This window comes from Diabrotica virgifera, chromosome 8 (assembly GCF_917563875.1).
Source record: "Diabrotica virgifera virgifera chromosome 8, PGI_DIABVI_V3a".
Taxonomy (NCBI): domain Eukaryota; kingdom Metazoa; phylum Arthropoda; class Insecta; order Coleoptera; family Chrysomelidae; genus Diabrotica; species Diabrotica virgifera.
The window spans coordinates 134,799,411-134,814,316 of record NC_065450.1 but is presented as its reverse complement, the minus strand read 5'-3'; the positions used below and the strand labels follow the sequence as shown (position 1 = coordinate 134,814,316).

The following is a 14,906-nucleotide window of genomic DNA, read 5'->3' as shown; positions in this document are numbered from 1 at the left end:
TTTATTCTAGTTAAAAAAACAATTTATCGGTTTCTTCCCGATGACTTTGATAAAACAAGCTAAACAAACAAATTTAGGTATTCGCACATTACCTATACTTCCTATTTACTTTTTGAAATATTGGAATCTTAATTCATATGCTTTTACTCAAAATTTTAGTTTCCGAACATAAAAATATCTTTCACATAAATTCACTGACCTTTTGCTTCACTCACTCTGATGTCTTCTCTTGACCCAAAACAGCTCTCCTTCGTTGACTATGTTAGGCTACCCATCAAAGCCCTCTCCGTTCTCCAGCTTCAAATCTATCAGCATACCAGCACCAATTCTCCAACAAAACACAAACTCCAAAAATTCTCTCCTCTCCTTCTCACAATAATACACAATCAAAGAGGTATTTCGTCTCAATTTGATCTGTCTCTCGTTCCACTTTTCAGCTCTATTCTCCACTATCAAAACACCCACTGGTACTTGCTATCTAACTATCCACGAAAACGTTGACTGCTCTTCAGCGATGCCAATAACATATTGAGTTCCTCTTTCCAAAACTATCTCAACATTCAAAACAAAACTTTCCCCATTTCAAAATGCCTAGCCAATCAGAAACATTTATCTCCCCACCTTCTTTTTTTTATTTGAAAACAAACAGGCATTCTCTCAAAAATATTCCTACCCAAACTTACGACTTTTCGGAAATTATAATTATCTAAATATTCCTATCATTAAACAAACATATTTAAAATTCCAAACTTCCTTTACCTCAATTTCCTAAGAACTAATTACTGTGGCATGCATAACAAAACACCGTTATAATCTCCAAATACCCTGAACAATTATGGTCTATTCATATCACTTTCTTTCCTAATGTTTTATTTTTCAGGGAAAAAACTTACTAACGATAAATCACTTCTTAAAAACTACTTATAATAAATAGTTACAAATCAATGTACAGGGTGGATCAAATTTATGTGCCCGCGTTATATTAAAAAAATTAAAATTTTTATTCTATCTTTGATTGATAGATTGATCCACAATAATATATAATATATAATCATTAACCGCTTCTATTGTGGTGTCGTTTAGTATTACGTTTCTATTATCTTGTGTGTTTGTCATTGTTTTTGTTTTGGCAAAATTCATTTTTAGACCTATTTGGACAGAACACATCATTGTTTAACTCCCCTGCCCGGTAATTTTCACTTCTGCGGGCGTGGAACCTTCAATCCTAACTCTGTATCAAAAGTAATAACCAACTCTTAGTGAACGCAAATATAGGAATAAATAAGAACACCTAAAGCATTTGCATATTCCATATATTGTTTGATTATAGAAATATGGTTTTTAGCATTTTTCAGAAACAATATGGTAGTCATCATCATCATCATCATCACGTAGCGCTAAAACCCTGGGTTGGTCGTGGCTGACTACAACTTTTTTCCAATTGGTGCGGTCTTCCATCAACCTAGGGTCAAATGGAATGTTCATTTTTCGGAGATCTGCTTGGATGTTATCTCTCCATCGCATTCTGGGACGTCCGAGTGGTCTTTTGCCTGTAGGAATCTCTTACCATACCAGTATTACAAGTCTCTCGTTGTGAAGTCCGTGCACGTGGCCTGCCCATCTTAGTCGCTGTGATTTAATTTCTTGGACAATATCAGCGTCATTGCAGGGTGCTTTTAATTCGATATTGGTTCTGATCCTATACTGGTTTGTGGTGGTGTCGTGGTGAGGTCCGAAAAGTTTTCTAAGTATTTTTCGTTCAAAACGTCTGAGCTTTTCTTCATTTGTTTGGTCATGGTCCACGTTTCGCATCCATATGTTAGTACAGGTCTGACGATGGATTTATAGATTTTGATCTTGGAACTTCTTGTAAGATTTGTAAGCTTATCCAGTGCCAATAGACACCAATTTGCCGACTGGATTCTGTCTTTTATTTCTTCAGTAACATCGTTGTCTGCTGAAATTACGGCCCCCAGATACTTAAAACGTTGTACTCTTTCAAAATTAAAGGTGTTGACCGTCACAATTTGTCCTATCCTGTATCTTCGTGTCGTTCTATTTATACACATATATTTCATCTTCTCTTCATTAATCTTCAGCCCTACTTCACTTGTTGCTCCTTCCACCTTGTTGAAAATTTCTTTTATGGATAAGATGGAGTGACCAACGAGATCAATGTCATCTGCGTATGCTATTTAGTAATCGCTTGGGACCTTGAATCGATAGCAATTCTACCTATAGCTAACATGGTAGTCAGGGGATGACAAATTTATCATTTTTTTTTTTGATGGGATAAAAATTATCAGTCAATAAAAGTCGGCATAAAAAAAAGTCGTCAAATCGAATAAAATAATTTATTGGGATTGTAAAATATTAAACAGTTAATAAACCTGTTACACCATACAATAAGGAATTTTAAACACAGGAAGTAAATACCGACACTAAAAGTGCATATTTTACATGAAAGGAAAACATTATTTAAAAAAAAATACTGAACTTTTAACTGAAAATAATGCTTCGTTCCCTCACAACTTTTATTGTTTATCAGGTGTAGATATAACCTACATACATTCTATATAGATACAAAGGAACCGAAGTTTTGCGGAGCAAGCAAGCATAGTGATTTAACCCAGCCTGAGAGACTTGCTCACCCCTAGAGAATGACATTCGGGTGATACAATTCATTGGGGCGAGGAGGATTAACTCCCGTAAGCAGGAATCACTCCACCCCGCTTCAATGCTCCAGACCATCCACTTACCCCCCGATAGCACTCTGATGCGCTATAGAGGCTCTCAATCAGCAAAGTGCTTATCATATGGGAGTCTTGGGTACACGGACTCCCATATGAAATCCTACCCCGATCAATGCAGGCCAGCGTGAGGCGCTCTATTCCCGCTATCTCTAGTGACTTATCTTCGATCTGTTTTGCTTGCTCGGGCGCCGAGTCCCCGCTCTGGGCTCTGTCCAGTTCGGCGACTCGGCGCTCGAGGATGTGGGCCCCTCATGCCCTTTTTTGGGTTTTGTTACTAATATTTTTTTTTTGTGGCTTTCGCCTATTGTTAATATTTTATTGATTTTTTTAGTGGCTGAAGCCGATTTGAAGTTTTTTGTATATTTTTTTGAGGGATGTCTGAAAATTATAAAAATCAACATTAATAAATATAATGAGATGCCAAAGGTGAGCAAGTTGTCTTCTTTTGATAGAGCTACGATTATCTAGCCTTTATTATATATTTACTAATATTTGTTGTTTGGGTCTCCTATGTTTCCATCTATGGTACACATCATACCTTAATATCTCTTGCAAGATCCGGTTTGGGTGGTCTTCTAGCTCAGCAAATTTTGTTCTGGCTTTTTCCTCCATAATATCCAGTACTCTTATTTGTTTTAGGTCTCTAAATAAGAACCGTTCGGCGACGTATCTGGGCACGTTTGCAGCTTCTCTGAGGCAGTTGTTGTGTGCCGCTTGTATCTTCTTTTTGTTACTTTGACTTATGTGACCCCATGCAAGAGATGCGTATGTAATTATTGGCAGTATAATGCTATTTATCAGTCTTAATTTTGTTTTCATAGCTAATTTGCTTCTTCTTCCTGTGAGTCCTCTAATTGCTGATCTGGCCGCTGCTGTTTTCTGGACTGTTGCGTTGACATGTGATGTGAATGTAAGACCTTGGTCCATTGTGACTCCTAAATATTTAACTTCGTTTTGCCATTCGATGGGTCTGTCTTGCAATGTTAGCTGTTCTTCTGGGTTATCTCTTCTCTTTTTGAAGATAACCGCTTGGGTCTTATCTGGATTTATTGCTATTTTCCATTGGATACTCCATTCTTCTATTGTATCCAATGCCGTCTGTAGATTTCTTACAGCTATATCTAGGTTCATGTGTTTTGCAGCAATTGCAGTGTCGTCTGCATAAAGGCTGATCAATGTTCCGGGTGTTCTTGGAACATCTGCTGTATATATGGTATACAGAAGGGGTGATAAAACTGCCCCCTGTGGTACTCCAGCTTCCGGCATTCCGTGTTCTGATAGAACTGGTCCTATCCGGACCCTGAACTTCCGGTCGCTTAGGTACGAGGAGATGAGTTTCGTCATGGCCCCGCTGTATCCATAATCTCTCATTTTGTATGTCAGTCCTTCATGCCACACTCTATCAAAGGCTTTGCTTACATCCAGAAAGGCTGCTCCCGTATATTGTTGGTCATTGAATCCAGCTACTATATATTCGGTAAGTCTTAATATTTGAAGTTCGCTGGAATGTTGAGCTCTGAATCCAAACTGTGATTCTGGGATTATGCCTAGCCTGTCTGTCTCTGATTGGAGCCTGGTTTGGATGACCCGTTCCACTATCTTACTGACTGCTGGAAGTAAGCTAATCGGCCTGTAATTTTGAGGAAATATGTGGTTCTTTCCTGGCTTGGGTATCATAATTACATGGGCTTCCTTCCATCGATTTGGGAAGAGCCTGTATCTTAGTATTGCGTTTGTTATATTTGTCAAATACACAACTGCTTTCGAGGGAAGATACTTCAGAGCTCTGTTAGTGATTTCGTCTGGACCAGGTGCTTTCTTTGGTGAACTTTTTCGAATCAGTTCACTTATTTCTCTTGGTGATGTGGGATTTATTATTTCTTCTTGTTCTTCGGGCGTTTCTAGTTCTGTTTCTTCGACTTCTTCGATAAAGTCTATATCTTCGTCTTGGTGATAATTCAGTGTACACTCTCTTTCAAGTGTCCTTCTCATCACCTCGGCTTTATCTTCTTCTGTGTAGACGATCCCATTTTCTCCATGTAGTGGGGGAATGGGTTTTCTATCGTTTCTTAAAGTTCTTTGGAGCCTCCATATTTCTTGCATATTTTGGCTCCTTTCCTCCATTTCTTTTATGTAGTTTTCCCACTTTTGGCTTCTATGGTCTATTAGTGCCTGTTTGACTTGTCGATTCAGTCGATTTGCCCTATTTTTATCTTCCTGGTTTCTTGTTCTTCTGGCTCTCTTTTTGGCTCTGTTCTTTTCCCTTATCATTTCTTTTATTTCCTGATTTATGTCTCTAAATCTTCCCATATGAATTTCATATTCTTCTTCAGTAGTGCTATTTCTTAGTGCTTCTTTTATGATGTTTTCGAGCTCTAGGACTTTTTCCTCTATTTCTTGTGGATTGTCAATTGTAGGAATGTTTCCAATTCCTATGCTCACTAGGCGTTTGAAGTTAGACCACTTGGTTTTCTTTCTTTTCTTTGTTGTTCTGTTATCTTCTTCCCATGTACCTATTTCTATGAGTATGGGGTTGTGGTCTGCTGATCCTTCGTTTAAGGTTCGGATGTCTGTTTGTAGTCCTAGGCTTTTGGCCACTACTATATCTAAATGGGTTGGTAGAGCATTTCCAGGAAAGTATGTTGGTTCGATGGGCCCAATCACCATGGTGTCTTCGTTGTTCACTAGATAATTATTCAGTATTCTACCGTTTCTGTTTGTAGCTCTATCGTTCCAGTTAGGGGATCGGGCGTTTAGGTCTCCTATTATTATGGACGGTTCTTCGGCGTTCAGGAACGTATTCAGGTCGTCGTCGTTTAGAGGATCTGTTGGCCTTACATATGCTGAAGTGATCCTTATTTCACCTTGTCTCATCTGGACTTTTATTGTTGTTGCTTCCATAGGGTTTAGTGGTGGCGTATGTTGTAATGTATGATTTATTCCTTTTCTCACTAGGATAGCAGTTCCTCCTGAATTTGCTCTGTGGTCGTTCCTGTAGATGTCGTATCCTGGAAACTTGAGATTGATGGTATGAGTTAGTTTAGTTTCTTGCAATGCTACGACATCCATTTCATATCTATTTATTAATTCGTCCAGCACGTTTGTATTAGTTCTTATGCCGCCTGAATTCCAGGAGCCTATCTTCAGGTATCCCCTAGTTTCGTGCCTTAGTTCAGTGCTATTTTTACATTTTTAATCGCTTCACTTACCGTTTTTATGACTAGCTCTTCTATCATCGTGGCCAGTCCTTTTTGTTGTTCTTTTGAAATTAATATGGTCGAATCTGTTGTTGGGTTTTGTGTTGGTTTGGTGATTTGGGCGTACGATTGCCCATTGTTTCTTTTAGGTTGTTGTGTTCTGTTTTCTATTGTTATTTGTCTGGGTCTTCCCCAGGCAGGTATCTTTGGGCATCCTCTATAACTTGCCGGGTGTTGCCCTTGGCAATTAGCACATTTTGCTTTTTGTTCTGCTGGAATTTGGCAGAATTTACTCTTGTGATTTTCTCCGCACTTTAAGCACCTAGCGTCTTTGAAGCATGCATTTTGGGCGTGGTGGAAGCCCTGGCAATTAAAACATTGAGTTGGTCCGTTGCTCTTTCTTAGATCTTCTATTACTACTCTCATGTACATAAGGTTGGTAATTTTCTTGGCTTTGGGTACGTCTTCTTTTTCCACTGTAATTATAAACATTGGCAGAGATTTTTTGTCTGCCTTCCTAGACTTCATGTTTGTTACGTTAATTGTATTTATTTCATGTTTATTTAATAGTTCCGTTTGTATATCTATAGGTTTTGTATTTGAGGGAAGTCCTCTAATAACCATTTTAGGCTTGATATCTTCGTCTAATGGGAAGGCGATCCACTGAATTTTGATTTCTTTGTTATAATCTTCCAAGATATGGGTAAATTTTCTATAATCTTCAGGGCATTTTGTTTGAATGAGTGTTTCTCTTCCGTTTTTGGAGATTTTATTGTCTGTGTATATCTTTTGAGTTTCAGCAATTTTCAATATTGTTCCTGTTTCGTTTACTGTTTGTAGTTTTATGACGGGTGGTTTTGGTTTGGACCTGTTTATAGTGCTTTCTTGATTGTTTTGTTCGGTGATAAGGATATTATCAATTTCGCTTGTTTCCATTGTCTCTTCCCTGCCCTTATTCGGTAGGGAAGGAAATAGTTCTTGTACCTTAGATGTTGATGGCACGCTGTTGTCTTTTCCGACCTTTTTTGGCAGGGAAGGGAAATCTTCATTTGTTTTTGTTGTGGGTGTTATGGGTAAATTTTTTGTATTTGCGATGTTATTATTAGTATCTTCAATTTTTTTCTTTGGGATTGCTGTCATCGATTTTTTTTCATTTATTTGTATATCGGTTGTCTGGTTTTCGTTTTTAAGTTCGTCGAATCTTTTATCTATAGTTTCGATTACTTTTTCTTGAGAGTTTATTATTGTATTTTGTAGTCCATTGATTTTTTCATTCAATTGATGGATTTGGTTTCTGAGATTTTTAATTTCTTCGTCCTTTTCTTTTAGTTGCTTTTTCATTTCAGCCACTGAATCTTCATCTTCCTGGCACTCATTCGGCCTTTGACGTTTTGCTGCCTTCTTATTTTTGTTTTTAGTTTTATTTTTCTCTACTATTTCTGATTCGTGTTCTGGTTCCATGTTGTTCTGTTTTTTCTTTTCCGCTATGGCCTTAGGTGTTTTAGAAACGCCGTTTAAGGCATTGCACGTTAAATTTTCATTATTTTGATCAATATCAATATCAGAATTATCAAACAGCGGAAGATTTGAGTAAATATTTGGACTTACCTCCATCGGTCCTCTTTATAATTGTTTTTTTTTAACTTACTTTTCTGCCCCACGAAATGTATACCTATTTTTGAGATATTCGATGTTGTACAAACTCGTCGGCAGCCTGTCTGATCCTTCAAAAAGGTTTAGAACTTCGAAATATTTAAAGTTTTGGAAAAAACTTTTTAAATACGTCTTTATACTTTGACAGTACTTTGACATTCGAAGTTTTGCGGCTACTACAATAATTAAACAAAAGCCTTTTAATCAACTTGAGTAACACAAAATCCCCCTGAATGCATCGCTGCATATGCAACTATGTCGCTTATAATGCTTGGTGCACAGAGCCTCATCAGCTGGAAAGTAGGCTGAACAAATCACCAGTTTCTTCTCTCCTACTTCCGTGTTTATAGTTAGAGTAGCTGTAACAATATCATCGGTGCAGAGCGCCGGGATTAGTGTACAATCTACTCTATTACTGTGAATTATACACGACCTTGGCCTTATAGCTTTAGGTGTGTATTAAACCTTACCTTGTTTAGTTGATAGGCCAGCAATCTTTTGGCCTATCCTCCAAGGCTCCTGTAGGAGGGCCACATCAATGCCTTCTTGTTCCAGTCTTTTAACTAGCGTTGCCGATGCGGCTTTTGCGTGTTGAAGATTAGCCTGCAGAAGCCTTATTTCTCTCTTCACTGCCAAGAGATGTCCGGTTCTGGTTCTGTAGACTTTCCTTCTTCCGTGGACCCGACGCACGCTTGGACATTAATCCTTATGCGTGTGCCAGTTCCACCCGAAGAAGGTTGCTCCCCTTCCTAAACCTCCATATGTAGAGAAGTTTCCCCTGTTTTACTGGAACGAGCTGCTATTGGCTTTTCATTCCGTGTTTTTTTTCTTCATTTCTTTGGCTCGGAAAGTTAACCGTCCTACTCCGAAAAAGGATGACATTTTTAATTTCTGGAGCTCTTCTAGAGATTCAGAATTCTTTGAGAAGGTCCATAACACCCCTTTGTCCGAAGGATTACTACTCCAGACTGTCCGTAGATATGTCCTGGGCCCATGGTTACTTATCCTTAGTCTATTAACCTTTAACTACCCGCGCATCAAGTTATAACATAACTACACGCGTGGCGTACTTTGTACGCCACAAGAAAATACACTTAAAAACAGCGGATTTGTTTAATTTTTTTTGAAAAAATACACTTAGTTGTTTGTTATAAACCTTATTCGGCATCAGTGAATACTTGGAGTTCCTTTTCAGTAAGCCAATTGGGATTTATAACTGGAATCATGGAATAACTGGATTCCATGATAAATAAAATTACTAATAAAAATTTTTTTTAAATGTGATTTTTTACAGGAGGAAAAGTATTGTTTACAAAGAAAAATATATTTTTTGCCATAATGACTAAAAAACAATTAAAATATGTACTTATATTACTACTTATAGTAATATAATCCTGGGGTATATTGTCCACCACCGGAAACAACAAATAATAAAATGTAAATTACGATCTTTCCAGAACGCCGATTATAACGAAACTAAAACCAAATTGTAAAGCACATTCCAGTGATAGGTTAGAAAAATAAGCAAGGTCAAAAATTAAATTTTTAAATATATTTCCAGTAGAATTCTTATATCTGACGTACAAAGTACGCCAGCGCGTGTAGTTAAAGGTTAAGGATCCTTTTGGACTCAAGGCGTTCCTCGTATTCATACTGTCGAATGCAGTGCATGAGTGCGGTTTGGGTATTAGTATAGTATAGCTGATCCAAAAGATGGCATAACCCAGACATCCAAAGTGAAAGTTATCCTTTAACACCAAATTGTTCTATATGGTCCACACGATGTCCAGAAAAAAGTCACACCATTTTGAGCATCGGGTTTGGGGAGGAGAGAGGGGAGAAATAAATTCGTAGATTTTTAAGTTTTTCGCCAATATTTATAAAAATGTGCGGTTTAGCATGAACAACCCTCTATACAAAATTGTTCTACATTAAATTTGAAATAAAAAAGGCCCTATGCATAATCTTTCTGAAATGAATGGTTCCAAAGTTACGGAGGTAGTATAGTATAACTTGTCCAAAAAAAGGCCTAACCCAAACATCCAAAGTAAAAGTTTTCCTCCAACACCAAAATGTTCTATATGGTCCACATATTGTTCAGTAAAAAGTTACACCATTTTCAGCGTCCGGTTTGGAAGGGAAATGGGAGAGAAGCCGGTAAATTAGTAGTTTTTTATGTTTTTCGTCAATATTTCTAAAACTATGCTTTAGCGTAAACAACGTTATATACAAAAATGTCCTACATGAAATTTAAAACAAAAAATGTTCTATACATAATTGTTATAAAATCAACGGTTCCAGAGTTAAGGAGGGTGAAAAGTCGAGGTTTTCGATACTTTTTATATTTTTTGGACAATATTTATGATATAACTATACCAAAAACCCAGACATCCAAAGTGAAAGTTATCCTCCAGCACCAAATTGTTCTATATGGTCCCACATAATGTTCAGAAAAAAGTCACACCATTTTGATGGTCGGGTTTGGGGGGAGAGGGGGGAGAAATCGGTAAATATAAAAAGTATCGAAAACCTCCACTTTTCACCCTCCGTAACTCTGGAACCGTTTATTTTATAAAAATTATGTATAGAACCTTTTTTGTTTTAAATTTTATGTAGAACATTTTTCTATAGAACATTCCTCACGCTAAAGCACAGTTTTAGAAATATTGACGAAAAACGTAAAAAACTACTAATTTTCCACCCTTCCCCCATATCTCCCCCCAAACCGGACGCTCAAAATTGTGTAACTTTTTACTGAAGAATATGTGGACCATATAGAACAATTTGGTGTTGAAGAAAAACTTTTACTTTGGATGTCTGGGTTAGGCCTTTTTTTTGGACCAATTATACTATACTACCTCCGTAACTTTGGAACCGTTCATTTTAGAGGGGTTATGCATAGGGCCTTTTTTATTTCAAATTTAATGTAGAACAATTTTGTGTAGAAGGATGTTTATGCTAAACCGCTTAGTTTTAGAAATATTGACGAAAAACGTAAAAAACTACGAATTTGCAGATTTCTCCCCCTCTCCCCCCCGAACCCGACGCTCAAAATGGTGTGACTTTCTTCTGAAAATTATGTGGACCATATAGAACAATTTGGTGTTGGAGGATAACTTTCACTTTGGATGTCTGGGTTTGGGTCTAACTATACCATACTATATATCTTCCCCTCCACAGCCCTGAGAGATGCACTCTTCCATGGCCTCAGGGATGGAATCACCTCCATTAGCCACCGCGCACTTATGTCATCCGTACAGTTAAGTTCTAGGAAACCCGTTATGTAGGTACTCTTCAGGAAGCGAACCTATGGTCCTGCATCAGGAATTTATTCATAAGCAGCCAAGATGGTTATTTCGACTGCCTTAAGCTTATCCACATTCATCTTGGCTTCCGGGAATCCTGTTAGTACTGCTGCAACCTTAATTTATTGGGATGTTTTTGATGTAATGTAATTTGATGTAATTGGGATGTAATGAAATAATTTATTGGGATTGTAACCTAAATAAACAGTTAATAAACCTGTTAGACCATACAATAACTAATTTTAAACACTACAGGAAGTAAATACCGACACTAAAAGTGCATATTTTACATGAAAGGAAAACATTATTTAAAAAAACTTAGGTAAAATACTGAACTTTTAACTGAAAATAAATGCTTTATTCCCTCACAACTTTTATTGTTGATCAGGTGTAGATATAACCTACATACATCCTGTATAGATACAAAGGGACCGAAGTTTTGCGGCAACTACAATTAAACAAAAGCCTTTTAATCAACGTGCGTAACACAAAATCCCCCTGAATGCATCGCTGTCCATGCAGAAAGAGGACTACAATTGCACACCTGCTTAAGCGACGCATGCCCACATATCGCCCAAGTTCTATAAAAGTACATACCACCCTACGAGACTTCACATTGCCTTACGTCGTACCACACACAAAGTACTTCGCGGAGTTGGAGCCGTTCGAAACGATCGTTTACTGTGGACCTGCTCATTTTTGATAGGCAAGCACGTGTTGGAAGGCGAAGAGTGATTGATTGGATCGTTTGTAAAAGTGAAATAATACCGACAAAATCATGAAGTCGTGCGTATTGACTTTAGTTGCGGTTACCTTATGTTTTCAGTGCGCTCAATGTGATTCAGAGGAAGATTTTCGCGTGTTGAGTAAACAAGTGACCGCTCTCTTGGATAAACGGAAAGAGGATGTTAAGATAATAGAGGAACACATAAAAAGAGCGATTTTTGATATGCCGGAGATCGTGGAAATGAGAAACGAGATTAAGAAGCTTAGGTAAGATTAATTTAAAAATAAAATGTAAATACTTCTTTAATTATAGGTTCGACTCTGGGAAAAAGTTAACTTGTATATCCAGTTGAGTTAACTTTGCTATTGTTTGCAGTATTTTAATTTTATTAAATTCATTTACATTGCAAAGAATAGGTACTTTAAAATTAATTTTTATAATGTGTATATCCCCCGATCAAAGAACGAAAACCTCAAAAAAAGGAAGGATGAAAATTTGGGAATAGGTAGTTGAAATTGTCTATTACTACTTATATAATGAAAGTTAACAATTCTACATTCCCTTCATGTTACAAAAATCGCGAAAATCACCCCCTAATTAGCATCCCAAATAAAATTAATCGTTACAGCTTCATAAGTTACTTTGCTTATGTATTCTTTATAATACTTTATATGATATGTAAGTTTTATCGGTTTAAAGTGCTTATTTTTTTGAAAAGGCTGAAAATAGCTTGAACGAGTCACTATAATCGGGAGTGTATGCAAATTTTGAACAGCAAATTTTTGTCTAACAGGAAAACAAAAAATCCGAAATATTCAGAAAAGCAAAACGTACATTTTATTACTCTTTGAGAGTTTTGGTATTACTAATAATTTTTAAATTATTTTGAAAAAAAAATTTTACTTTAATCCCAATTTTTTTCAAAAATGAGCACTTTGAACCACGGGCGCCCATATAAAATTTTTTATTGGGGGCAGACGTGAAGATGTTGCCCATTATATTTTGTATACTTTGGATAACCATATATTATTTAAAGCACCCGAAAAGACAGGGAGGGACACCCCCCTCTTCCAGCTGCCCATGGGTATGGGCGCCCATGCTTTGAACTAATGAATACTGGGTATACAGACTTCATGCATATGTATTAGTCAAAGCCCGAATTTCAGGCACTCCTAGGTTTGACTAGGCAATCCTCAGGACTGACTGACAGTCTTAGTCAAAGCCCGAAATAAACTACAGTTTAGGCCTTTGACTAGTCAAACCTAGGAGAGACTAAGTTGGTCAAGCAAAATTCGAAATTTAATTTTATGAAATCGGGGTTTGACTAGTCAAACTAATATATATTATATATTTTATATACTTCATTATTAACGTAACCCCAAAAAATCAGTCCAGTTTATTATATTCTGGTGATTTGGGTGGCCACGCTACTGGTCCATTGAAAAATGAAAATATCTCGAAAACTAATAAATTTAGACATAGGGAATGTTATCTAAAAATTAAAGTACGGTAATGGTAGTTTTCAATAGTGATATAAAATACAGGGTGTTAAGAAAATTAGCAATATCGACCATTCTTGAAAATTTTGACAATACGTTAAAAAATATGGCATTAATAAACCATTGTTGTTTTGCTTATTTTTATTTATACAGTGAGTTGAACTTGTTACGATTTTCATATAAAATTGGTTATAACTTTGTAAATACCCTGTATAATAGTGTATAACATAACAAAACTTTATATTTTGTGATGGAGAAGTTAACAGGATTTCGAATTTAAAATAAAATATAGGGTGTTCCATTTAAAAAAACATAAGTTTGGTCTGCCACTGTGTTATCGAAAACCCTGTAACATTCTAACTAATTTTGTAATGTGAAGCTCAAAGGTGGCTAAATTTTTGTTATTGACTTTTATTGCTATCTATTACTATAGCGGAGCTATTGAGCTTTACCCTATTAATCAATCACCCCGTAGTATTGATACGGAACACACTTTGTCAACCGCTTAGCTGATGTTTAAAAAAGCTGCACTACAGTTAGTATCTCTTGTTTTCTAGATCATTATTTTGTAATGATTATTTGTTTGACTATACGGTGTGTTTGTTCTATATTATTGTTCGATGTGTGCTACGAAATGCAAATTGGTGATTTGGGATTAATTTTGTTTCGAAGAACATACATAATCATCAAAGTTTGATTATTAATTTGATTATGGTAAATGCTGCAGATTTATTACGGGATTCTATTTACTACTTGTAGGTATAACGAGTATACTACCAACAAATATTATACATGAATAGCGTCTATATTCGTTGGTACGACTAATTGGACCAGGTAGGGGAGCAAAGTATGCTAAATGTGCAGTCACTCGAGCGCTTTGGGGACCTATTGGGTTGTGAAGAGTAGGTCCCAAAACCAAAAAAAAGTTAAGTAAAGTTTTCCATTTTAGTGGGCGCTTGCCATTTATTAATTTAATTTTCCATTTCCCACAATCCTTTTTTCCGATTATAACGCCATCTATCCATAATTCGAAAAAATGTTTTGCATAAAAGTTACTTATTTTTACGTAAGGAATCCAAATCTGCAATAAAAAATGGGGGCTTCTATTTAGGATTTTAAAGTAACCCCCCACCCCATCTCCGTGGGAGGTCGTGTGTGGTGCCATTCTATAGATTTTTCAAAAATATTGAATAAGTGTATTTTACAGTTTTTCGATCTGATGTTCATTTCGCGAAATATCGCGGGATTCGTATTTAAAATATTAAATTTACCCCCCACCCCTCACCGCGGGAGGTCGTGTATAGTATCATTCGATAGATTTTTAAAAAATATTGAGCACAAATTTTTAGGTTTTTCGATCTGTCATTAATTTCGCGAAATATTCGCTTTTTTCTTGTGAAACTTTGGGACTCGCCCATTTCCTTACGCCCGGTTCAAATCGTCAGATTTTTTAAATATACACTCTTTTGCATGTATTTAACTTACCTTATCTTAATCTGACAATTTGGAGTTTTTTTAAGGATAGATTTTTTTTCGGGCCCCCCTTAACGAACTCCCCTGTTTTAAGAGCCAATATATGGTAGGCGTACATCTGCAGGGTACCAGGTTTCTCCCCAAATGATAATCGGACGCGCTCGAATAACTGCAAAAATCCCCGCTTGGGCTCCCCTACCATAAATACCAACTCAAAATTAATTACTTAAAACATTTGAACATTTTCGTTAAATTTTCTTTTATTCCTTAAATTGTTTGTAAATATTTTGCGAAATTCA

General features: G+C 36.5%; 2 protein-coding genes across 6 annotated transcripts in view; one reads left to right on the top strand and one right to left on the bottom strand.

Moving 5' to 3' along the window:
* LOC126890384 (methyltransferase-like protein 22) overlaps positions 1–14,906 on the bottom strand; it is an 844,950-nt gene that overhangs the window by 693,374 nt on the left and 136,670 nt on the right. The gene's annotated exons all lie outside the window — the stretch shown is intronic.
* Positions 11,540–14,906, top strand: part of LOC126890382 (protein scabrous) — a 69,018-nt gene continuing 65,651 nt past the window's right edge. Inside the window, exon 1 of the mRNA XM_050659265.1 lies at positions 11,540–11,901. Coding sequence (XP_050515222.1) covers positions 11,687–11,901 — 215 coding nt within the window. The 5' untranslated portion in view covers positions 11,540–11,686. The remainder of the gene's footprint in view (positions 11,902–14,906) is intronic.